The sequence below is a fragment of the Rhineura floridana genome, chromosome 4 (assembly GCF_030035675.1).
Source record: "Rhineura floridana isolate rRhiFlo1 chromosome 4, rRhiFlo1.hap2, whole genome shotgun sequence".
Taxonomy (NCBI): Eukaryota; Metazoa; Chordata; class Lepidosauria; order Squamata; family Rhineuridae; genus Rhineura; species Rhineura floridana.
In genome coordinates this window covers 50,049,246-50,073,227 of record NC_084483.1, presented here as the reverse complement: position 1 = coordinate 50,073,227, position 23,982 = coordinate 50,049,246, and the positions used below count along the sequence as shown (strand labels likewise).

Genomic DNA, 23,982 nt, shown 5'->3' with positions numbered 1-23,982 from the left:
AGATAACACCCTGCCTGCACCAGGGGTAAGAAGTTGCAGATTTCCTCAGTTCTAGCTGCTTGAAAAAGCTTCATTAAAGGGATGCACAGTGTTCTACAATTGGTTGAATCCAAGGTAAAGTCTTGTGATATTCCTCTTCCCAGATCTGTGGATAGTATCATCATGCAGTTTAGTCACTAGGTAGCATTGCACCTAATTATAGCTGGGTGGAGCCAGTATTTTCCTGTTGCTGTTTTGTTCTTATTTAAGAAACATTAAAGCTTCAGGAATCAAGTGACCTTCCATAATGCCAGTAAAGGCTGGTGGGGTGAGGTCCAACCGTCCTCCCAATATTTGTGTCACTGCAACTTAACTGCACGGCCCTGGGGTGGACGAGGGTGATGGTGAGATTGGGGCTGTGTGGGTGCACTGGTAGAGCCAATCTGGAGGTCTCACGCAGCCCTGACTTCACTGCCATCCTGTCTCATCCTTGTGCCAACTAGGTAAGTGATGCTAGTGTTGGGAAGGCAGTTTTGCAACTCCAGCCCAGCACTGTTGCAAGATGCCAGAGATTATCTCTTCCCCATTATTGGAGCCTTTCTCCTTTCATTTGTATAAACTGATTTTGTACAATTCCCTGCAGAAAATTTACCAATTTCTTTTTTTGGAAGATGTGATGAGGGTAGTTTCCTCATTCCACATTTCTTTCTCAAAGATTCCCTCTTATTAGGGTGGCATACCACATCAAAGTTATTGGGGAAGGGCCATTGTACAGGTGCATGCGTGCCATGGTGTACATTTATTACAATTTTGAAAGAAAGAAAGAAAAAAAGGGACTTTCTTTTGATCCTCTAGTCATGAGAGGAGGTAGCATGCATGTACAGGAAAGGTGCAGAGAGAAGTTTTGGAACAACAAAAGGCAAACGGATATGAAATGAAATGCAACAAGAAACATTGATTCTGCAAAAACAACAAACAGTCTTGTGGCCTATTAAAGACTAACACATTTATTGTGTTAGTTTTTAAGGTGCCACAACACTTTTTGTTGTTTTTGCTGCAACGAGCTGTGGCTACCCCTCTGGAAACTGATTCAGTATACATCCTTAGATAAATTGTGAGTTAATGGCCATTCTGGCTCTTTCAACAGGTTCAATCGCTCAGCATGAACATTCAGTTCTATCCTATAAGTTACACAATGTCATCCTTGATGTTTATCTGGTATAGCAAAGGTGATGATGAATGAAACAAAATCGGTCTTACCTGTGAATTTTCCTTTAAGATCCCCCGGACAGATTTTCCATCCTACCCACCATTGGTGTTTTTTGGACCAGTTAATGTTAATGAAACAAAGTCTTTACTCATGTAGGATTTCTCCACACTATTTTCATATTTATTGTAGTATATTAGGGGTCAGCAATTGGAGACCTTTGGGCTAAATCTGCACCCTGTGAGATTGTGTTTCTCCCATGTCAGTTTAGAGACAAAAGTAATGCAGTCAAAATAGCAGCTGGGTGAATAGAACTAGCTGCAGGCCACTTTAGGGAGCAGTGGGGTTGGGATACTGGGCCATGACACATTGCCCACTTCTCCAAGTACTGTAGGAAAACTAGTTGCTGACCAGGGAAGTTCAAAGTGGAACAGTTTGCAGAACTTACTGTTTACAACTGGAACAGCTAGAAGCCAATGGAGAATATTTTCAGGGCCTATATTAGCCGAGGCTGTCCCAAGACATTTTGCTGTCTGAAGCGAAGGACAAGATGGCGCCCCCACAAATCCATATACAAAAGCCAACTGGACTGGCAATGGAATCTTTCTTCACTACTGGCAATGACAGCATGTCCCCCATACCCGAGAATAGCAGGCTTGTGATGAGGGTGCAAGACAGGCCACATGGCCCACAGATCTCTGTCCTCCAACAGAAAAGTACAGACAGGGGGCTCAGGAGAAACAGCCAAGAAACTGCTGCCACTCCCCAACCCCACAGCTGCCAGCGGAGGCAGTTACCTCATTCTGCTCGATGGTAAGGCCAGCTCTGATATTGGAAGAGCACCTCCCATGAGGCCACAATAACACAATGGTTGTTAGAGCTTCCATATTCTCATATGTTGTAGTTTATCGGCAGTGATAAAGCTTTCTGACCAAAACCTTCTGATGGGCTTGAGATAAACCCTTTTAAGGTACTAGGTTCCTGAGGTATCTCCTTCTCTTCAGGTATCTCTTTACTACTACCAATGCCATTTTTTTCTAATTTATTAGGGCAAGAGTGTCCACATAATGGGGGGAGAAGGTCTATGAATTATTACCATAGGTCATTGGCAACCCACTCCACCCAACATTACATTTAGAATTCCAGGGCAGGGAGGAATGCCCCCTCCTACAGGGTTTCTATTCTGCTTGCATCCTCACCCCTTTCTAATTACCTGTGTTGTGGGACTGGGCACCTGATAATAGACTGCACAGATGTTTTGATGGATTCTCCCACCACCATCTCTGGCTTCCCTCCTGTTTTTCTTTTGATCCTATGGAGGGATGGGATTTGTCCCCCGCTGAACCACTCTGCCCTGCTCACCCCCCACATCACGGAGGAGGAGGAGACCCTCCCTGGGTGGAAAGATAGAGCGGCTACCACTGCAAAAGCTTCCTGGAGCAGGGCCAGACCACAGAGAAGGGACAGGAAGAGGAGGCACCACACCACAGGGCAAGCGACAGGCTGTAGGCTAAGATGGGTGAAAAATCTGCTTAATTCTGACCACAGGGTGGTGGTGATCAGAATTAAGCAGATATTCACCAATTGCAGCCTTCTCTGTGAAGGGGGTGAACGGGGCAGGGCGGAGCAGTGGTGAGCGAACCCTAACCCTGTATGGGAGCCTATTGAGGTACCTGAAAATTCTCAAGACCTTGTTTATAGGCTCAAAAGGCACCATAACTGAACTCCTGATTTTATTTATTTATTTTTACTTAAAGGCACGCTTGTGGGGGTGGCAACTTTTATTCAAGGAGTGGCACTGGGGGAAGGGGTGATCTCTCCTTATATGCCCTTTTTGCCATCAAAATTGCCCCCAACATGCTTTCCTATGTTTTTGGTGGTGGGGAACAAGGGAATATATGGACCCAAAAAGAGTCCATCCCCACCTCGTAGTTGGGAATACAGCTTTAGAAAAGTGTGTCTGGTTACAAAAAAACTATCTCCAAAAAGGACTAAGCACTGTTTACCCTGCAATCAATTTCACAGCATCCAAAGCCTGCACTTTAGTAAAACTCTCTCTCTCAGGAGATCCTGGTCCCACATGAAACTTGAGCTTCACTGAGGTGGTAACTGGCTGTACCACTTCAAACAGCGGCGGGGTGTGGGTGTGTGTCACACATTATCGAATGCTTCTCCACACAGAAACATTCCCTGCACTTAGAAAACAAGTATGTTTTTATGGTGGCTAGGCTGGAAACTTGACAAGCTAGGGGTTTATGTGGAGCATAGCACTATGAGTCACCCTCACTCATCCCAATCTTTAGCTTGAAGTGGTCCAGCCCAGACACAAATTTCCCACTTCATTGAGAACTAGGCCTCAGTCACCACAGAACTTTGCATTTTTCTCCAAAGGGAATATGCCCACATACTCATTGGAATAAATAGAAGCCAGCGGTGTGGCAGTTATTTGCCCTTCATAAGGGGGATGCTAGGCTTTTTGTGAAGCATGGGGAAAAAGTTCAACCAAGTTCTTAACACTTATTCTTGTGTTCATCCACATAGTGTGTAGTTTCATTTAAGCCCCGAACAGAGTCCATGTGACCCTGGCAAGTGCCTTTAATATTTCATCCACAGAATCTGACAAGTTTGGAAAATAGGTTATATAGATTTGGATTCAAAACAGAGCGGTGGTTCCTAATACCAGCGTGTCTGTTTTCAGCCCCTACCTGGAGTCTTTTTCTCCTAGTGGTTGGAAGGTTGAACAACCCATCTGTTGTACTGCTGTCCAGTGAGGGTGCCAGAAGGAAAATTCACAGGTATCCAATTTTCCAATTTCATCATGTAAAAATGATTAGTTAAGTTAACCGTTACGGATGAGCAAATGTAGGAATTACATGCACAATTTAAATGACTAGTTTTGAAAAATACACCTTGAGGTGAAATATGAATACGACAAGCCAAGTTTAGTTTAACTGCAACAAGGGATATACTATATGGCTCAACTCTTATTTATTTTTACAGAATCAAGAGCTACATTTACTTTCTTAATCTATACACTGTATAGGACTTTTGTGTGTGAGTTGGATAGCCTGTTGGGCATATTAAGCCATGAATGAACTTTAAGATTAGATTTGCCACATCCATGCTCCTCACCATAAGTAATTTTTAGTGCAAATATTCTGTTAGTAAGAAGTGGGTAAAGTGATAATCTTAGGTTTGATGTTTCCAGAAATATCTATGAGCTGTATTGCTAAAATATCTAAACTACTGACCACATTTGGAAACGTGGTGGTGGTGGGGGTTGCTCTTAAAAATACACAAAAACTATCTGGATGAATTGGCCTGATTTTCAGAGTGGTTTTATTGGGTCCACAGTAAACCAAAAGAAATATATAATTTTTCTCCTAATAATCATGATTTTTTTTAATGCCATTACCATGTTCAAAAGCATGATCTATGTAGGGCTTTTTCGTTATTTTCTGTGGGTTGTATCCAGTGGTGTCCTTTGCACTCTGACAGAAGGCTCTTTGAACCAACAGAGCTTTCCATCAGTGGAATAAGGCAGGAGACAAGTTTTGCTGATACCTCCTCCACCTACACATGGTTCTGAAGGGTACCCCAACCCTCTGGAATAGATTTGTGAGGGGGCATGGGGGGTTTGCAGGGAGAGCAACAGATTGCCTCCATCTGCCTTCCACTGATGGAAGCCTTTGCTCAATCAAAGAACCTTCCATCAGTGTGAAGGACACCAGTTGATACAATCCCATGTTCAGCTTGCACACTGGAATTCTCTGTTGCGTGTATAGCACATAAAACTGAATGGTGGATATATATGTCGCCCTGGGCTCCTGCTGGGAGGAAGGGTGGCATATAAACCAAATAATAAATACATAAATAAATAAATAAAACATGAAATTCCAAATACGTAGAACTAGTAGAATGTAGCCAACAGACACAATACAGAAAAAGTTTCTCTTAAGAAAAATGAAGAGTGTTTATTACCCACTGATGCCAATGCAAAATTGTTTTTGGAAATTCAGTTGAAGTACTCTGGTTTAACCAGTTTGTGGATCACAGCCTTTGTTTCCAAAAGAAATATCAGTAATGTCTGCACCCATTTTCTACATTGCTGTTTTACAGGCAGAACCAAAGCTAAATCCAAGACCTAACTTACTATTAGTTTCTAAATGCCGCCTCTTTCTTTTCTAAACTAGGGATGCAGACCTGTTTCTGTTGGACACAAGACGGGCTCAAGCATTTGATGTTGGTTGGCTTGTGTTTGACATCACTGTGACCAGCAATCATTGGGTGATTAATCCGCAGAATAATTTAGGATTGCAACTCTGTGCTGAGATGGTAGATGGTAAGCTACATTTATATATCTCACCTCTAAAATAGATCTTTATGCTGCTGTTCTGTCATTTACACCCTGTGGGATAGCCTATATTTTGGGGAAACTCTGTAAACATCATCCATGCGGTAGTGACTCCACATGGGAATCTGACTGACATGTGTTACCACTTACTATACAGATCCTCAACACCGCTTGTTTCTGTGCCAAAGCAGCACATTCCTGGTGATGACTGACAGTGGTGTTATGAAGCTGTTTTTATATGTAACATAATTTAGATTCCCAAGTCAGCAACTCATTGTTGAATGGCCACTGTGAGGTGCTGAAGGGCCAAGACCTATCCCTTAACCTCTAATCCACCAGAGCTGGCTCCTAGCAAGTCTCATTGCTATAGCTGCCTTCAGACCTCTTTAATCTCTTGGAAATGGGAGGTGATGTGGGAGGCTGCAACTATTAGAAGGCCAGATTTTATATGTCCAACCCCCTAATGAACTGGTGCAAAACAATAATATTATATTTACCTAGGTGAGTAGTTGTCTGTGCTGTGTAATGTCCACGAATGATCTACAATATTATGGACCCTATGCCTTCCTGCCCTGTGATTTTGTGACAAAACAGTGGGTACAATTCATCTCAATGTAAGGATGCAATGCCCACATAGCAAGGTAACCCCACTGGGCCTAGGAGAATCCTTTGTCTCACCTCTACCCTTGGTTCAGATATTAAGTAATTTGCGATGGGCAGAGGGGGGCACTGGAAGTAATAGATGTGCACAGAGCACTTTTGATGGCTGAATCACTTTCTTATGCACTGTTTAAAATTTGGCTGCAAGTTAAACAACTAATGTGTTAGAAGAGTATCATTGAAATGTTCTAACTGGCAGTTTATCCAACCACATGCCTGGTGTTGGGGTAGGGAGACAGAGTATCAGGGATTTGTGCTTGCTACAAAATAGATAGATAGACAAACAGACAGACAGACAGACAGAAAGATGGCAAAATTGCAGAGAAAATAGGTATATTAGAAGAAAGGCATAGAAAACTGATGAACTTTTGTGAGGACTTTTTTTTTTAAATGTGGAAATAAGACTAGAAAATTAGAAACTGAGAGAAACCCAAGTTGACAGGTTTGTCCATCCCTGGTGGTAGTTTTGCTATGTAACCCATCAGTACACTGGCATGTATTTAAAATATTGAATGAAATAGATTAGTCTTGGAGACAAAAAGTGAAGAGAATGCAATGTCTCTTTCACCAGTACAACATTTATTTTATTTATTTATTTATTTATTTTCATTTCTAGACCGCCCATAGCTAATAGCTCTCTGGGCGGTGTACAAAACGAGATTAAAATACAATATAGAATAAAATCAGTAACAAAGGAACACATTAAACTAAAAACATTAAACATAAAGCATTAAACATTAAAATGCCTGGGAGTATAGCCAGGTCTTAACCTGGCGCCTAAAAGAAAGAACCGTAGGCGCCAGGCGTATTTCCTCCGGTAAGCTGTTCCATAATTCGGGGGCCACCACAGAAAAGGCCCTAGATCTAGTAACAGTCCTCCGGGCATCCTGGTGAGTTGGTACCCGGAGGAGGGCCTTAGATACTGAACGAAGTGAACGGGTAGGTTCATAGCGGGAGAGGCGTTCCACAAGGTATTGCGGTCCCACACCGTGTAAGGCTTTATAGGTCAACACCAGCACCTTGAATCTAGCTCGGAAACAAATAGGTAGCCAGTGCAAGCGAGCCAGGACAGGTGTTATATGCGCAGACCGATTGGTCCTCGTCAACAGCCTGGCTGCCGCATTTTGCACTAGCTGAAGTTTCCGAACAGTCTTCAAGGGCAGCCCTACATAGAGCGCGTTACAGTAATCCAGTCTAGAAGTTACCAGAGCGTGAACAACCGAGGCGAGATCATCACTGTCCAGATAGGGGCGTAGTTGGGCTACTAAGCGCAGGTGGTAAAACGCGTTCCGTGCCACCGAGGCCACTTGAGCCTCGAGCGACAAGGAAGGGTCAAAAAGGACCCCCAAACTACGAACCTGTTCCTTCAAGGGGAGTGTAACCCCATCTAGAACAGGATAAGCATCCACCATCTGAGCAGGGAAAGAGCTCACCAACAGTGTCTCAGTCTTGTCTGGATTGAGTTTCAGTTTATTAGCTCTCATCCAGTCCATTATCGCGGTCAGGCAACGGTTCAGCACATCAACAGTCTCACCTGTGGAAGGTGAAAAGGAGAAGTAGAGCTGCGTGTCATCAGCGTACTGATGGCAACGCACTCCAAAACTCCTGATGACCGCACCCAGAGGCTGCATGTAGATGTTGAAAAGCATGGGGGACAAAACCGACCCCTGAGGGACTCCACAATGGAGAGTCCAGGGTGTCGAGCAATGTTCCCCAAGCACTACCTTCTGGCGAGGATCCGCTAAGTAGGAGCAGAGCCACTGCCAAGCAGTGCCCCCAACTCCCACCTCCGCGAGCATCCCCAGAAGGATACCATGGTCGATGGTATCAAACGCCGCTGAGAGATCAAGAAGAATCAACAGAGTCACACTCCCCCTGTACCTCTCCCGACAAAGGTCATCATACATGGCGACCAAGGCTGTTTCAGTGCCAAAACCGGACCTAAAACCGGATTGAAATGGATCCAGATAATCGGTTTCATCCAAGAGTGCCTGGAGCTGGCCGGCAACCACCCGCTCCAGAACCTTGCCCAAAAAAGGGACATTCGCCACCGGTCTGTAGTTGTTCAAAACATCTGGGTCCAGAGAAGGTTTCTTTAAAAGAGGTCTTATTATTGCCTCCTTGAGACTACCAGGGACTACTCCCTCTCTCAAGGAGGCATTTATTACCTCCCTGGCCCAGCCGGCGGTTACAGCCCTGCTAGTCTTCACTAGCCAAGATGGGCAAGGGTCCAGAGCAGACGTGGTCGCCCGCACCATTCCAAGCACCTTGTCCACTTCCTCGAGCTGCACCAACTGAAATTCATCCAATAATAAAGGACAAGACCGCACTGTGGACACTTCAATGGATTCATCTGTCATAACATCAGAGTCTAAGTCCCGGCGGATGCATGCAATCTTACCCTGGAAGTGCTCCGCAAGTTTGTTGCAGCGGGCTTCCGATGTTTCCTTAGTATCATGAGAGCCAGAATGTAAAAGCCCTCGTACCACCCTAAAAAGCTCCGCTGGGCGGCAAAGGGATGATCTAATGGTGGTAGCAAAATAAGACTTTTTTGCTGCCCTAACCGCTTTTATGTACAACTTAGTGGAAGCATTTACCAAGGAATGATTACATCCGTCAGGAGTTCGCCTCCACCTGCACTCTAGCCTCCTTCTCTCTTGCTTCATCACTCTCAGCTCCGGGGTATACCACGGTGCTGTATGAGTTCGGCACTGAAGGGGGCGCGCGGGAGCGATCATGTCGATGGCCCGGGTCATCTCCGTATTCCACAGATCAACCATGGCCTCGACAGGAGCACCAGTGCTATCAGCCAGAAAAACTCCCAGAGCCCTCTGGAAAGCTTGAGGATCCATAAGCCTCCGGGAGCGGACCAACTTAATAGGTCCCCCACCTCTGCAGAGGGAAAGGGCTGTCGTGAGTCTAAAACTCAGCAAGCGATGATCTGTCCACGACAATGGAGTAGATGAAAAATACCCCACCTTCAGATCACCATCTCCATGACCAGTGGTGAAGATCAGATCAAGAGTATGTCCTGATACATGTGTCGGGCCAGTAACAATTTGAGACAGCCCCATGGTTGTCATGGAGGCCATGAAGTCCTGAGCCGCCCCGAGCAAGACAGCCTCGGCATGGATGTTGAAATCCCCCAGTACCACGAGTCTGGGGGACCCCAACAACACCTCTGAGACTATCTCTGTCAGCTCAGCTAGGGAAGCTGTTGGGCAGCAAGGTGGGCGGTACACCAACAGTATTCCCAGTCTGTCTCCTTGGCCCAGCACAAGATGAAGACATTCCAGACCAGTCGCCGTCTGGACAGGGTGCTTGGTGAGGGAGAAAGAACTCCTATAGACCACAGCAACCCCACCTCCCCGGCCCTCAGATCTACCACAGTGCTGCACCGAGTACCCGGGTGGGCAAATCTGGGAGAGAGCAACTCCTCCCTGCTCGCCCACCCAGGTTTCGGTAATACACGCAAGATCGGCCCCTTTCTCCACGATCAAATCGTGGATAAGGGGGTTTTTATTAGCAACCGATCTAGCATTTAAGAGCAGCACCTGGAGATCTGATGGCTGGCTGACAGTACAACCAACAATCCGGTGGATATGAGGAGAACCGGAACAAGGCACAGACACAACTTGTCTGGGACGAGTTCCCCTTACCTGGCACATTCTCCTCCCAACACCATACCTCCCATTACCCGTCACTACGTTAATTGGGGCCCCCGAAAATCCCCTTACTAGGGCCGGAGTATGTTCTCCCAGGCACATCTTAAAATAAATCTAATATGACAAACACTAAAAATAGCAAACAACACAAATACTCACACACATCCACTCAATCTCATTCACACAACAACCAACAGACGAACAGCAGTAATTAAATACAACCAAAAAACAACAATAAACAACAACATTAAAAACCCTCCTCCATAACAAGCCTTGACTACAGGAGATATCGTCAGCAGTGCTGGAAATGTCCCTCATATGTTCTCCTGCCGCCGCCGTCGCCGCCAGCCGGACCACGCCAACAACCTGGCCTTCTCCTGCGGTGCTCTCACCACCGCCAGGCCAGGATGTCTATGATAGAACTGTTCCGTGCGGCGGTCTCTCGTAGTCGTCACTCCACGCCGGGCCGTCCCAAAACGCGCCCAGAGCCCAACCAGCCCCGTCAGTGCTCTCACCACCGACGGGCTGCTACACGGCCCCTGGGCATTCGTTCGAGCCTCCACGGCGTTCTCCACACCCCGACCGTCTCGCTCCACCGACGTCACTCCACGCAGCGTTCTCCACTCCCCAGCCGAGTCTCTCCCCGTCTCCCCGGCAGCTCCACACGACGTCTCTGTGCTGAGAGCCTAGACCCCTTCCGTGATGCTCTCACCATCACAGGGGCCAGGCTCACCGTGGCGCCCCAAGCTCCGCGCGCCACGCGCCAAGCCCAGCCGGCTCGTCAGCGCTCTCACTGCTGACGACAGGCCGGCGCTCTTCCCAGGCCAGCAGGCCCGGCACCCAGAACTCCAACGGCGCATAGTGGCGGCGGCGGCGGCGGCAGCACAGCAACGATGACACCCTGGCCGCAGCAAAAACGAATGAGCCAACAACACCAGCCACAATGACGGGCGATGACGCAGCCCAAGGCAGACAGGTAAAGGAGAGAACGACCCAGCCACAACGACCCGAGCAGCAAACAAGGCAGCAGCGGTCCACAACGACAGCAAACGGACGACAATAGAAGGTTCTTATGCTCACTTGCAGCCTGAAGATTTCTTCTTCTTCTTCGTCTTCTTCTTTACTAGAGTAAAGACATTACTAGAGTAGTCGTAGCATTTTGTTTGTTTGTTTATTATTTGATTTATATCCCACCCTTCCTCCCAGCAGGAGCCCAGGGCAGCAAACAAAAGCACTAACAACACTTTAAAACATCATAGACTTTAAAATACATTAAAACAAAACATCTTTAAAGCATTTTTAAAAAGAGCTTTCAAGACATCTTTTGAAAAAGGTTAAAAACATTTTGGTTTTTTTAAAAAAGATGTTTAAAAACATATTAAAAAGCAATTCCAAAACAGACGCAGACTGGGATAAGGTCTCTACTTAAGGCTTGTTGAAAGAGGAAGGTCTACAGTAGACACCAAAAAGATAACAGAGATGGCGCCTGTTTAATATTTAAGGAGACGGAATTCCGCAGGGTAGGTGCTGCCACACTAAAGGTCCGTTTCCTAAACTGTGCAGAATGAACCTCCTGATAAGATGGTATCTGCAGGAGGCCCTCACCTGCAGATCCTAGTGATCAACTGGGTATATAAGGGATGATGATCTTTCAGGTATCCTGGTCCCAAGCTTGTACAGGGCTTTGTACACCAAAACTAGAACCTTGAACTTGGCCCAGTAGCAAATGGGCAGCCTTTGCACTGATGCAGGGACATGTCCAGAATGGCCAGCTTTTGCTGCAGTGTATGCATGTCTTTGCACAAGACTCATGTGTCTGGAGTCTGTACAGTGATTGTCTAGGATTGTGGAAGTGCAATCCAATCCAGGCAAATAGCGTCCTTTTGTCAGCACAAGTTATGAGTATTAAAAAAATAATGTACCAAAGCCCAAACAGACTCCAAGAGGTCAGCTATGGATAGGGTGCTTATATGTCAGTGTAGCAGCTAGCTACTGTGTACAGCCAAAGGAGTCAAAGGACTGGGCTGCCAGAACACAAGCTGCAAACTCTATTTTTAGTTGTGGTGCTACCACTGGAAATCCTGATGGTTTTAATTAAAATAACAGACAGAAGAAAACTCAGTCAAAAGAAAAATGTACCATTGATTTTGATCCAATTCACACAGCAACTGGACCTGTGGAAGAAGCTTAAAGGTTTTCTGAGCAGGTTAATTGAGTTTTTTAACATTATCAGAAAATGAATTTTTAATTATCTACTCACATGCAGCCACAAACAGCTGGCTATTGGCAAGCAGCTGAGCCAGGCAGGCATTTTGCAAGCTACCACAGGACCAGTGTTCATGTGAATTGGCCTTTGAAAATCCTCCCATCAGTTTCATCTAACCTTTAAATGAAATTTCTAGTGGTTGAAGTGGCCATTCATGAACAAGGAAAACAGAACTGGATTCCATCAAAATATACCTAATGTATGCAGGAAACGTGATGCTAATTTTCATGATCTTTTGAGCATAGAGAAACATGGGCTGACATGATGTAATGGGCATATGTGCATGTTATCTGGCCTGAAAGTTGTCTCTACCACACACCCAGATAACTGGTTAGCTTGTATTATGCTTCTGACAAAATCTAGAGAGTGTTTCTTCCCACTGCAACATAATCTATGTAACCTAGATTTTGGCCCCATCAGTTTTGCTGTGAGGATTGGGCTTCAAGTCTTGTTGAATTAAAAGAAGTTCCTTATGGGTTTCCTTTGGGACTGTGCCTCTTAGCTGTAAATCCTTTGTTATACTAGCAGCAGGAAATAAAATAGCTGGTATAAAATAACAATATATTGAGAACAACTATGGGAAAATGTCTAGTTCTTATAGTTCATGTTTCTCCCCCGATAATGCTGAAAAAGTACAAAAGGCCACATAACACTGGAATTCATTTTTCCTTAAAAATGATATTTTGTATCATAAGCATCATTTTTGAATGATATGTAGCTGATGTTCTCCTAAAACTGCATTTTATATTGAATTGTAGGTCCAAAGAGCAACATAACACATATGGAAGCTGTCAACATATAATTTACAGTTTCCCGAGGGTTGCTATAAATTAGGAAAGATTGTGTGTTTTTAAAACTCTCTTTTCTAATGTCTGCCTATATTTTTGGAATAGTCCACTGGGTTCCCTTGCAGTTTACATTCTAGGCTTTTGGTGGCTGAAACCATTTGTGGTCTTACAGGACAGATCACTTTCACACTGATACAAGAGGTGAAAGGCAATTTCATGAATTGCAATATAAAATGTATATAGCTGCAGAAACCATCTAAAAAAAATTCTTGTGCTCTTTTCTTATATGCATAGAACATCCCTTAAGACTTTTGAAATACTTCCAGTGTATCAACACCTGTGTTTTAAACACATAAAATATAACAAAAGAAATTGAATTCTGATTTTGTGGCATGGGGTGTTGTAATAAAATAGTGTGCTTCCTTTGAAAAGGCATGTGTAGGATGAAATTAATTGAAATATTATGTTGCTTTTTTTATTCTAGGATCGCAAGGTTTAAGAAGAGGTAGGTTAACCAACTAGCTGATTGATTGGTGAGACCAGGGTTCATTGGTGAGGCAAGAGCCAAAGTCGATGACTGGATCTTATTTCTTGTTAAAAGCCACTGGACCATGGTGCTAGGAGAGGCAGTAAGTCCTCGCCCCTCTCCTCACTGTTTTCCTGATGAAAATCACTTCCCCTCCCTGAAGCTGCTGTATGACCTTTTAAGAAAAATGGATGTGTATCTGTTTGCAGGAGCAAATAGCAGCTTTAGGAGAAGAGTTTTTCAGTGGGAAAATGGAGGGCGGAAGAGCTCCCTGCCTCCATGTCTGTGTTTGTTTGTTTTGTTTTTAACAAACATTTAAAGAAACAGGAGATCTGATTACAGTCATCTAATTTGGGAGCCATCTAATGTGAAAGTCTCACAGTGTATGAATTGACCCAAGGGAAAACTGTTTGTCTCCTCTCTTTTCATGCTTATCACACAAATAGATTTAAATGCAGAGCAGCAATACCATAAGGTATTTGTGAATTGTACATTCTGACAGCGTTGCCCTGTTTATTTTATTTTGTTTCCGGGTTTTCTAGTTATGTAAGCCAGTTATTCCCTGTTCCTGAATACTAGCAATTAATCTTTTGCTTGCCATAGTATCTTAAATACCAGTGTGTGTGATTTCCCCCCTTCACAGTAGCCCACCACACTTGCATTGTGTGTTTCCCATTTATTATAAATTGCAAATTCTCTCTCCAGCCCTGCAGAGTATATGTCTTATTCTGTGTGTAAAAAAGACTGTCAGCATTTTGGGACATGGATCAGATGCTGCTGGCCTCCCAGCACATAATACAACTCCCGTTCCACAATGTAGTAACACATAATAATGAAAATTTTCAGCCTGACTTAACCATACTGCAGTTTCAGAGTGACCAGTGGAAGACTATGCAGATGTAGAAACACTTTGATATAGAACAGAGGTGGCCAAACCTGCTTAACGTAAGAGCCACGTACGATAAACTTCAGATGTTTGAGAGCCGCAAGACATGAACAAATATTACACACAAATATTACACACACATTTTAATTGTTACATGCACATTTTGTTTTACAAAAATTTTATATAAATATTAAGAAATATATGTACGTAATAATATTTATTCATGTATGTAGTTTTTAAACTATTAATTTGTATTAGTTTCAATAATCATAAAGTACACATATATATACCAAATGTTTTCAAAATCCTGAATGATTATTGTTTTAACTATATTGAGCATATTTAATACAGTAATGAACTACGGAAACATCTAAGAAAAATATGCAAATTTGCATTTCATTAACATAAAATGAGACCGCCAAAAATAAAAATAAAAGGGGTAAAAACAGATTTTAATGATGTTTATTTGTCTTATAATTATAAAGCTTGAAAAATTTTTATTTACCTTTTATATTAATTGTGATGCAAAAAGGAACTCAGCCAACATATTTCCTCGAGCCGCACATTATATGTCAAAGAGCCGCATGTGGCTCGTGAGCCACGGTTTGGCCACCCCTTGATATAGAAGATAGCTGTATACTGTATCTCAGATTCGAAAAGGGGTACATTTATTTGAAAAGTCACTGCCCTTTTTGTTCTTCTAATGAAATAATTTATTAAGGAACCCTATTTACTTTCCATGCTATCATCTTTTTGTGATCATTACAACTGAGCCAAACTGGGATAAAAAACTAACACTCCTTAACACCATTCAGAGTTGAAGTGTATTAAATTGGAATGGTAGGTCAAGTATTTCAAGAGCACATTTCCTACAATGATTACAACATTTTTCTCTTTTAACTAATCTGTCATGCTGTACTGAAAGAATGCTTAAAACATTCTCCTAAAATATTCATAAATCTTTCAGGAAGTTTGCCTTAAAGTGCTTTTCAGATATCATTTTCAACATGTACAGATAAACCACTAAACAGGTCTGTCAAATTAATTCTACTAATTCTGACTTTAGCCATGAGAAAGAAAAACTTTTTTAAAAAATGGCTAAAGCTTTGCCTAAATGTACAGCTCTTTAGATTTTCATTTTTAATGCAAAACTAATTAATTTTAAAGGCGGGTTCACATGCACTACAAGCAGTAGGAAGGACAAATGGGCCTTGGGTTTATGTAGGCCCCCAATTCCATTTAGAAAATAACATGTGATGAGGTACAAATGCACATAAGACTTCTCCACCATGATCTCTCCCAACTTTTTTGGTGAACAGGTTGCAAGGGAGAGCTTACACATAAGAACATAAGAACAGCCAACTGGATCAGGCCAGTGGCCCATCTAGTCCAGCATCCTGTTCTCACAGTGGCCAACCAGATGTCCATGGGAAGCCTGCAAGCAGGACCTGAGCATAAGAGCACTCTCTCCTCTGCAGTTTCCAGCAACTGGCATTCAGAAGCATACTGTGGGGGCATGTTGGGTGGGACATATATGCTGACTGTGTCCCAACATGGTTATGCAGTAAGGAGAACAGAAGCCCCAGTGGCAGCCGCACATAGTTCTAACTAGTTAAAATGCCTGTGGTGTTTACCATATGGGCTGGAAAGTGTTGGTTGGAGGGGGCTTCCTTCACCTCCTATTACAAGACAGGACAGGGATGCCTGGGTTTGGGATTCGGCAATGGTTTTCCAGTGGCTTCCGCCACTCAAGAGAGAAGCTGGCTTTGGGACGAGTGAGGAGAATGAATCAATCTCTTTCTGCATTAAAAATGGGTATTTGGTTGCATATTTAAATGCAATTTTGAAACATATTCTTCTCCAGTCCCTACAGCATCCCTAGGGAGGAAGGGGGAGATAGAAGTCTCAAATGTGTTGTCTCTTTCCTGCCCTCCTCTTGTAGTTGGCTCTTGAGTTGGGATATGTGAAGCATTTGAAATGGTATTGCTACCTCTCAAAGCCAGGTCCTGTCTTTCCTCTTCCCCTGAACTGGTTGCCTTCTGTTTCTTATTATTCTTTAACAAAGATTCTATGAAAAGATTATTCTGGCATAATAATTATTTTTAACTGTTTCCATGTTTTCAGACTAAGTAGATTGTTCAGTTTAGGGCAGAAGTATGAGAATGCTCAAACTAGCTTCCCTTTGCAAATGTACCAGTTAAACACTAGTGGGCAATGTTCCATCTCTCTCTTGGACCTGGCCAGCTGTTGGGGGGGGGATCCTTATTGTGGCTGGATCCAAACAGTCCTGTGTACCTACTCAGCACCTGGACTGAAGCTCTCTGGATTTCCTCCCCTGATTCTCGCACCTTGTGCTGATTGGAAGCTATTCCAGAGTGTCCCCTGAATCTCCATTGGTCTATGTGTGTGTCTGTGACCGGTTAAGGCAGGAAGCAGGAATTTAGAAACCCTGGAGAGGAAGCATAACCTGCCATGCATGCATAGATATTTCTGCCTATATCAACACTTTAATTGTTCTACCCTGTTAGCTGAAATATATGCATAATATTTTCAAAATCAAAATATAAGCAGTCCAACTTGCATGTATTCTTGCTGTCATTTTTAAACTGATCACTGACATTGTGGAGTTTGTAAATTTTGTTATTCAGACAAGTTTGATAGATCCAGTTTCCCTCTGTCTAGGCCACTGTTCTTCAACCTTGGGTCCCCAGATGTTGATGGACTACAACTCCCATCAACCCCAGCCAGCTTAACTAATGGTCAAGGATGATGGGAGGTGTAGTCCAACAACATCTGATGACCAAAGGTTGAAGAACAGTGGTCTAGGCTATTATGTAAAAGCACAAATAAACAAAAATCTTCTGAAAAGAGATGGGTTCAAGGAACATGAGGGGGAGCTGCAGGGTTGTGTGGGCTAGACCTTCCCCTGCTGCTGACACACCCAGTGGCCATGCCCCCTCCTTGTCTGTATATTTTGAAAAGTTGTTCTACATGTGTTCCAACTGATGCACATAAATAAAGCTCCTGCATGTGAGGGAGAATCCTTAGCCGCCTGTGCACATATGCCATGAAATGCCCAGAGTCTCTTGTCATGTATGTTGAATGCATGGGGGATGGAAGAAGGGCCAGCGCCAGAGAGTGGCCAGGTAGGGTCCTGGTTAAGGATGTAGGATGGGAGGGCGTCGCTTCTGTTCCATGATCCGTGGCAGCATCAGCTCCCAACCCTGCTGCAGATTGTGGAGAGAGAGTTCCCAGGCGTGCACACACCCCAATACACTCAGTGCGGGCTTCAATAAACCTGCACGCATGTCCCATCTACCTCTCCTGTCGCTGTGAATGACGTGCATGCTGCACACACATGCCTGCCATCATCCAAGATGGTGACGGGGGCTTCCCCTGCCTGCATGGGGGGATTGGGCTATGGTGCTGTGGGCCTAGGGCAGGCTGGTGCCCAAGGAGCCAGTCATACCTGGCACTGGCACTGGGTGGAGGGCATGGCTGCCCACGTGCATTGCTGGTGAAGGTGGGGCTAACTCACATATGAGTGTGGTTGTCTGCTCCTGGATTTTAGATTTGTTTTTCAATAGGTACTAGTTGTATTTATGTCTTATCCTCTCTTAGATAAAAGGCTAAAATCAAATCACAGTGAATAAACAACTGACTTAAGTTGAAGGTGTGCACTGTCCCCACTGAAAAGCATTGTGCCCAGTGATACGAAGGGCCCTTTTGTGGTAAATGATTCTTGACAGCCGTTTCACACATATAAGTCAATGGATATACACTTATATACATGTGTGAACTCACCCTAACAGTGCAGAACAATGAAAGCCCATTCTCTAGGCATGGGACTGGCCTAGTTCTGCCATATGGGAACTAGATGAAAAATGACTAAAGATGCCAGTTATCTTCATTTTTCATTATTTATTTAAGGCATTTATATACTGCTTAATCATTAGAATTTCTAAGTAGAGTACATAAACCATTCAGAGAATAAAACAAAACAGATTTGTCATAAAACTAAAGAGAAACCTGAATATGCCAGCAAGATCAGAACAAAATCTGACACACGGATTTGGGGGGACTTAAATCAGGATATCTCTTTATAAAGTGGCGTTAGAGAAGCAGCACTCCTCTCATAGGAGAGATGGAACAGCATGGGGCTCCCTTTCCTGGAATTGCAACCACCACCACAGCAAACTCTGATTGCTTTGATGGTGACCTTTGGCACTCTTTGAGATCAGATAATGGATGTTTGGGTTTGCAGTATCAGGGATGCTGCAGTGTCAGTTTGCGGCCTATTGCCGAAATAAAACACAGACACCATTGCTTGGGTAAATAATGGGCCACTTTATTTAAACAGAATCAATTGAATAATGAACCTGCAGAAGGGAGATTAAGGGCGGGGCATTCTGGTGATCCAGGCAAAGCCTGTTAGCAGCTATCGGGCGACCATGCCCTGCCTGAGCCTGGGGCTGCCCTGTGCCAGCCCCCCAGCTCCAGCCACACCCTGAAGATGTGTAGGGGGTCCAACCCGCATCACCGCCCCTCGGAGCCCTGAAACTCCGAGCGGATGAGGCACGTTGGCCCCAAAGGCGGCCCGTACCCTGTCCCCGGGCCGTGTAGCCCTGAGCTGCAGGCCTCTGGACCGCCTGTCACCCCCAAAGGTGCCTAAAGGTGTCACCTAGCTGCCCTTTCCTTTTAACCTTTCCCCGCACTTCCTCGCTTGCACTCCAAAAGTGACCGTTAACAATTCAGACTAAACAGCCCAATCAGCCTATTGACCCCAGGGGCACCCGTGCTAACCCTTGACCCCTCCCCCCAACCACAGTGTGGAGTAGGCAAAAGAAACCTGCCAGCAAAGCGAGGCAGGCAGGCCAAAAATTCCTAGTCGGCCCCGTAGCGACCAAATGGATCACACTGCAGCAGAGGGAGGGTCGGGCGGGTGCCGCCGAAATTTGAACTGGATGGCGGGAAGCAGGCGGGGCGGCCTTAAATAGCCTTCAGCCGCCCCGCCTCCCTGCCGTGTCACACGACGGCGCGCCAGCGCGCCGTGTGTGCACGCATCCCCTCCAAGATGGCGGCCGGGACATCGACAGCGGCCGCAAGCTCGTCCCTCTGCCCGGTAGGTCCCGGGCACGGAACGGGATTGCGGCCTATTGCCGAAATAAAACACAGACACCGTTGCTTGGGTAAATAATGGGCCACTTTATTTAAACAGAATCAATTGAATAATGAACCTGCAGAAGGGAGATTAAGGGCGGGGCATTCTGGTGATCCAGGCAAAGCCTGTTAGCAGCTATCGGGCGACCATGCCCTGCCTGAGCCTGGGGCTGCCCTGTGCCAGCCCCCCAGCTCCAGCCACACCCTGAAGATGTGTAGGGGGTCCAACCCGCATCACCGCCCCTCGGAGCCCTGAAACTCCGAGCGGATGAGGCACGTTGGCCCCAAAGGCGGCCCGTACCCTGTCCCCGGGCCGTGTAGCCCTGAGCTGCAGGCCTCTGGACCGCCTGTCACCCCCAAAGGTGCCTAAAGGTGTCACCTAGCTGCCCTTTCCTTTTAACCTTTCCCCGCACTTCTTCGCCACAGAAGGGGGACAAGCCTCTGCTTAGTCCCCCTTTACCCCACACCCGATAAGAATCTGGTGTAAACCCTTCTGCAGGTCCTTAGAAAGATGTCGTTGCCCGTGTCCGTCAAATGGACGCCGTCAGGCCGAAACAGCTCAAGCTTGTTGTGGCCCACCTCTGGGTGGTGGATGACAGAACCTCCCAAGTCCCTAAGGGCCCTCTGAATTTGCCTGTTCACCTTTTTCCGTGCCCTGTCCATCCCTCGTGGGTCACCGGCACAATTCCACCTCCTGCGCGGCAGGATGTCTGACCACACTAAGTGCACCCCCGGCCAGCGACGTGCAATGGCCCGGAGGTCACCGCATGCCTGTTCAATTAGGGCCTTGCCCTTTAACAGACCCAAGTCGTTGCCCCCGAGGTGGATCACCAGCACCTGGGGCACTGCCACTTCCACAGCCGGTTGAAACAAGGCTGGCAGGAGCCCATCCCAACGCATCCCCCGATGTCCCAGCCACCGCACTGCGGCCCATTGACTGAGCCCCAGCTGCGTGCCAAGCGAGACTTCGCCGCCCTGCGGCCCGCCCAGAACATCATACTGTGGCCACATAGGAGGATGCGTGGCTGCTCCGATCTTGTCCAGTGATCTGTTGAAACAACAACGACATTGGGTAACAATGGGGGGGGCCCTGGGGGGGCCAACATCTAGCCGCTGGCGTCGTGTGTGTCAGCAAGTGGTCTAACGTAGGCCTTGTACGCGTCCGAGGACCACCCGCCCACAGCCTGAAGCCTGTCTTTAGAGAAGCCCAATAGGGCCGCCGTGGAGGCCGCGCCTATCCGGAAGGAGTGTGTCCCGAACTTACTGGGGTCCACGCCTAAATTCCCCAGTGCGGCCTTCGCCACGGACCAGAACTGGTATCTGGTAAGGGGCTGGGAGTTCCTATGTATGAATAGGTACCCTGACTGCGACCCCCTCGCTACCACAAAACCGCGCAGGGCTGTTACTGGGCAGAGTTCTTGCTGCCGGCATGGGGCTAATACCACCAGGCGCCCCTTACCATGCTGGTCCGTTTTAGACCGCCTGAGCCGCAGGAGGGCCCGCTCTGCCCTCCAGCTGAGGTCGGAGACTAGCAGAGCTCGGAGGGAGTTATCCATCTTAGAAGCCGCCACCACCTCCCCAATTCGGAAGGCCCCAAAAAACAGAGTGAGGGCCACAGCATGATATAGCAGGGCATCGAAAGGGGAAGAACACAAGTGCTTCCACCGTCCCTGCAGGCCAAACAATAGCTCCGGGGAAAAGGGGAGGCGTGCATCCGGGGGGCAAGGGCGCTCGCGGGACCAACCCTCCAGCATCCGGCGCACCCTAAAGTCACCCGTGTAGTCCTGAAAGCCCCGTGCCTTCGCTAGGAAAGCGAGGCCTGAGAGCTTACCTTTGATGGTCCTGACTGAAAGGCCTCTCCGTTTCCCCTCCACGCAGAACTCCATAAGCTGCTCGACCGGGATGGGCCACTCCTGGGCGTAACCCCTGGACTCTCTGAAGTTTGATAGATCCCTACCTGCCCCCTGGTAGCTGGCCAAAGTGCTGGGCGCCACAGAAAGGCTTATGGCCCTTTCTGATTCAATCCTCCAATCTCCCATAGCGCTGGGGGGAACACCTCCGGCAGAGCCCTTGCCCACGGTGCCAGCTGGTGAAACTTCTCCATCTGGTTCCGTGATAGAGCATCAGCAATACTATTGTCAATACCCAGAACGTGGCGCGCCAGGAACTGAATATTACAGCGAAGACATTGGAGCACGAATGCTCGCACCAGAAGCATAACGTTGGGGTTTCTAGAGGACAGGGTGTTAATAACGTGCACTGTGGGGAGGTTGTCGCACCAAAAGTGGACTGAGGAATTACACAACTTGTCGGGCCAGAGGTGTACGGCCATGACAATGGGGAAGAACTCCAAGAACGTCAGGTCTCTGGTCAGGCCAGCCAGTGTCCAGCCCTGCGGCCAGCTGCCGTGGCACCATGAGTCATGAAGAATGACCCCAAAACCGAAGGCACCCAAGGCATCGGAGTGCACCTGTAGCTCTGCCTCCAACAGGCAATCCCTTCTCCATAGGGAGACCCCATTAAATTCCCGCAAGAAGGTGGACCACACTGTCAGGTCAGCCCTAAGAGCGGCTGTCACCCGTGTGCGGTGGTAGGATCGTGATAGGCCAGCCATGGCGTCATATACGCGCCGCAGGAAGGCACGGCCGGGCGCTACAACCCTGCAGGCAAAGTTCAGATGGCCTGCCAGCCGTTGGAGAGTGGCTAATGTCACCTTATTAGAACTGACCACCTCTGAGATCTTCTCCCTGAGGGCCCACAACTTGTCATGAGGGAGCCTGCAGCATTGGGCCACCGTATCTATCTCGATGCCCAGAAACGTGATAGCGGTGGATGGGCCCTCAGTTTTCTCGGCCGCGAGGGGGACGCCCAGCTCCCCAGCCAGCCCCGCGAAATGTGCCATGAACGCCCTACAGGTGCCTGAGTCCGCAGGGCCCGCAAACAGGTAGTCATCCAAATAGTGTACCACTGATTGCAAGCCTGCGCGCCTCTTGACCGCCCACTCCAAGAAGGAGCTGAAGCGCTCGAAAACAGAGCATGATATAGAGCAGCCCATAGGCAATGCCCTGTCCACGTAATATTCACCCTCAAAAGCCAAGCCCAACAGCTCGAAGTCCTGTGGGTGGACCGGGAGGAGGCGGAAAGCAGACTTGATGTCACACTTTCCCATAAGGGCCCCAACCCCGCAGTCCCTGACCATTCGTACAGCACAGTCGAATGATGTGTAGCGGACTGAGCACAGCTCCGCTGGGATGAAGTCATTGACTGACTCACCCTGTGGAAAGGACAGGTGGTGTATCAGGCGAAATTCACCTGGTGCCCTCTTGGGGACGAGGCCCAACGGGGAAACTCTGAGTGAGGGGATGGGTGGTGCAGCAAAGGGGCCCAAAACCCGGCCGGCTACTACTTCCTTCCTAATTTTTTCTCTCAGAACTGATTCCATGCCTTCCACTGACTTAAGGTTGCGGGACATGAAAGGTCGCCTGGGACCCAAATAGGGGATCCGAAAACCCACTGTGAAGCCTTCGAGTAAAAACTGGGCATCTTGGACTAGGGGGTAAAGGTAGAGTAAGTGTTGGAGCTCGGCAATTTTAATTGGGCTGGGGCCCCTTTCCCTGAGCTGCGCCTGCAGCCCCTGTCTTCCTTGCACCAGTCGAATCCCTGTTTCCACCCCTGAAGGGGCGGCCCCTGGGGCAGCTAGTGCAGGCGTGGGGGCCCCCACATATGGCACATTCATGTCTGAACCTGCACGGGCTCCGACCGCAAAGGCCACGCGAGCTGAACTCCCAGCAAAGCAGGCGGGGTTGAACCCCCTGCCCCGCAGGCCCGCGGGAAGCAGTTGCTGATGCCTGGCGCGCCAAGAGATGGCCGCTGTCTGCCCTATCACCTGCCATGGGTCTAGAATGTGCCATAAATTGCAGCCACAGGTCAGCCTCCTTTTTGTCCCAGGGGAGGGATGTATCAAAAGCCGCCCTCATACGGAACGCCTGGTCGTAGTCCAGCCATGCCGTCCCTTGAAACTCAGAGTAGCCCCGGTATATGATATCGAGGTATTTGATCAGTACCGAGGCCCTATGAGGCTGCCTCTGTATTACCACCCCCATGTACGTAAGGAATGCAGGCAGCCAGTTAGACCAAGAGCGCTCTACCCGTCGGCGCTTGGGCCTATCGGGCTCTGCATGTTCCCCTTTATCCTTATCCTTCCCAACCGGCTCCCTGTACAAGAGCGAGAATAGGTCCACATACTCTCCCCTCCATATTCTGTCCTTCGTAGCAGGCAGAAGATGAAAACCCAGTGGGGCAGACGTTTCCCCAAAAGGTATGGCCCCCTCTCTGACTGATCCCAGGGGGTCGGATATCTCTGCAGGGGGGTTGGCAGACAGGGAGGGCTGATGCCCTCCTTCCGTCGCCGTCCCAGCAGCGAGGTGCCAGACCTGCTCGCAGGCCTCCCTTAGGGGATGCTGCTGCTGTGGCGTAACCTCCCCCCCGCCG

At 47.2% G+C, this 23,982-nt stretch overlaps 1 protein-coding gene across 4 annotated transcripts in view; it reads left to right on the top strand.

Annotated features, from left to right (window-relative positions):
• BMP5 (bone morphogenetic protein 5) overlaps positions 1-23,982 on the top strand; it is an 82,683-nt gene that overhangs the window by 31,967 nt on the left and 26,734 nt on the right. For 3 of the 4 annotated variants that reach the window (XM_061622995.1, XM_061622994.1, XM_061622993.1), the window contains 2 exons: positions 5,380-5,528; positions 13,404-13,424. In XM_061622995.1, coding sequence (XP_061478979.1) covers positions 5,380-5,528; positions 13,404-13,424 — 170 coding nt within the window. The remainder of the gene's footprint in view (positions 1-5,379; positions 5,529-13,403; positions 13,425-23,982) is intronic. The other variant, XM_061622996.1, reaches the window with a different exon arrangement.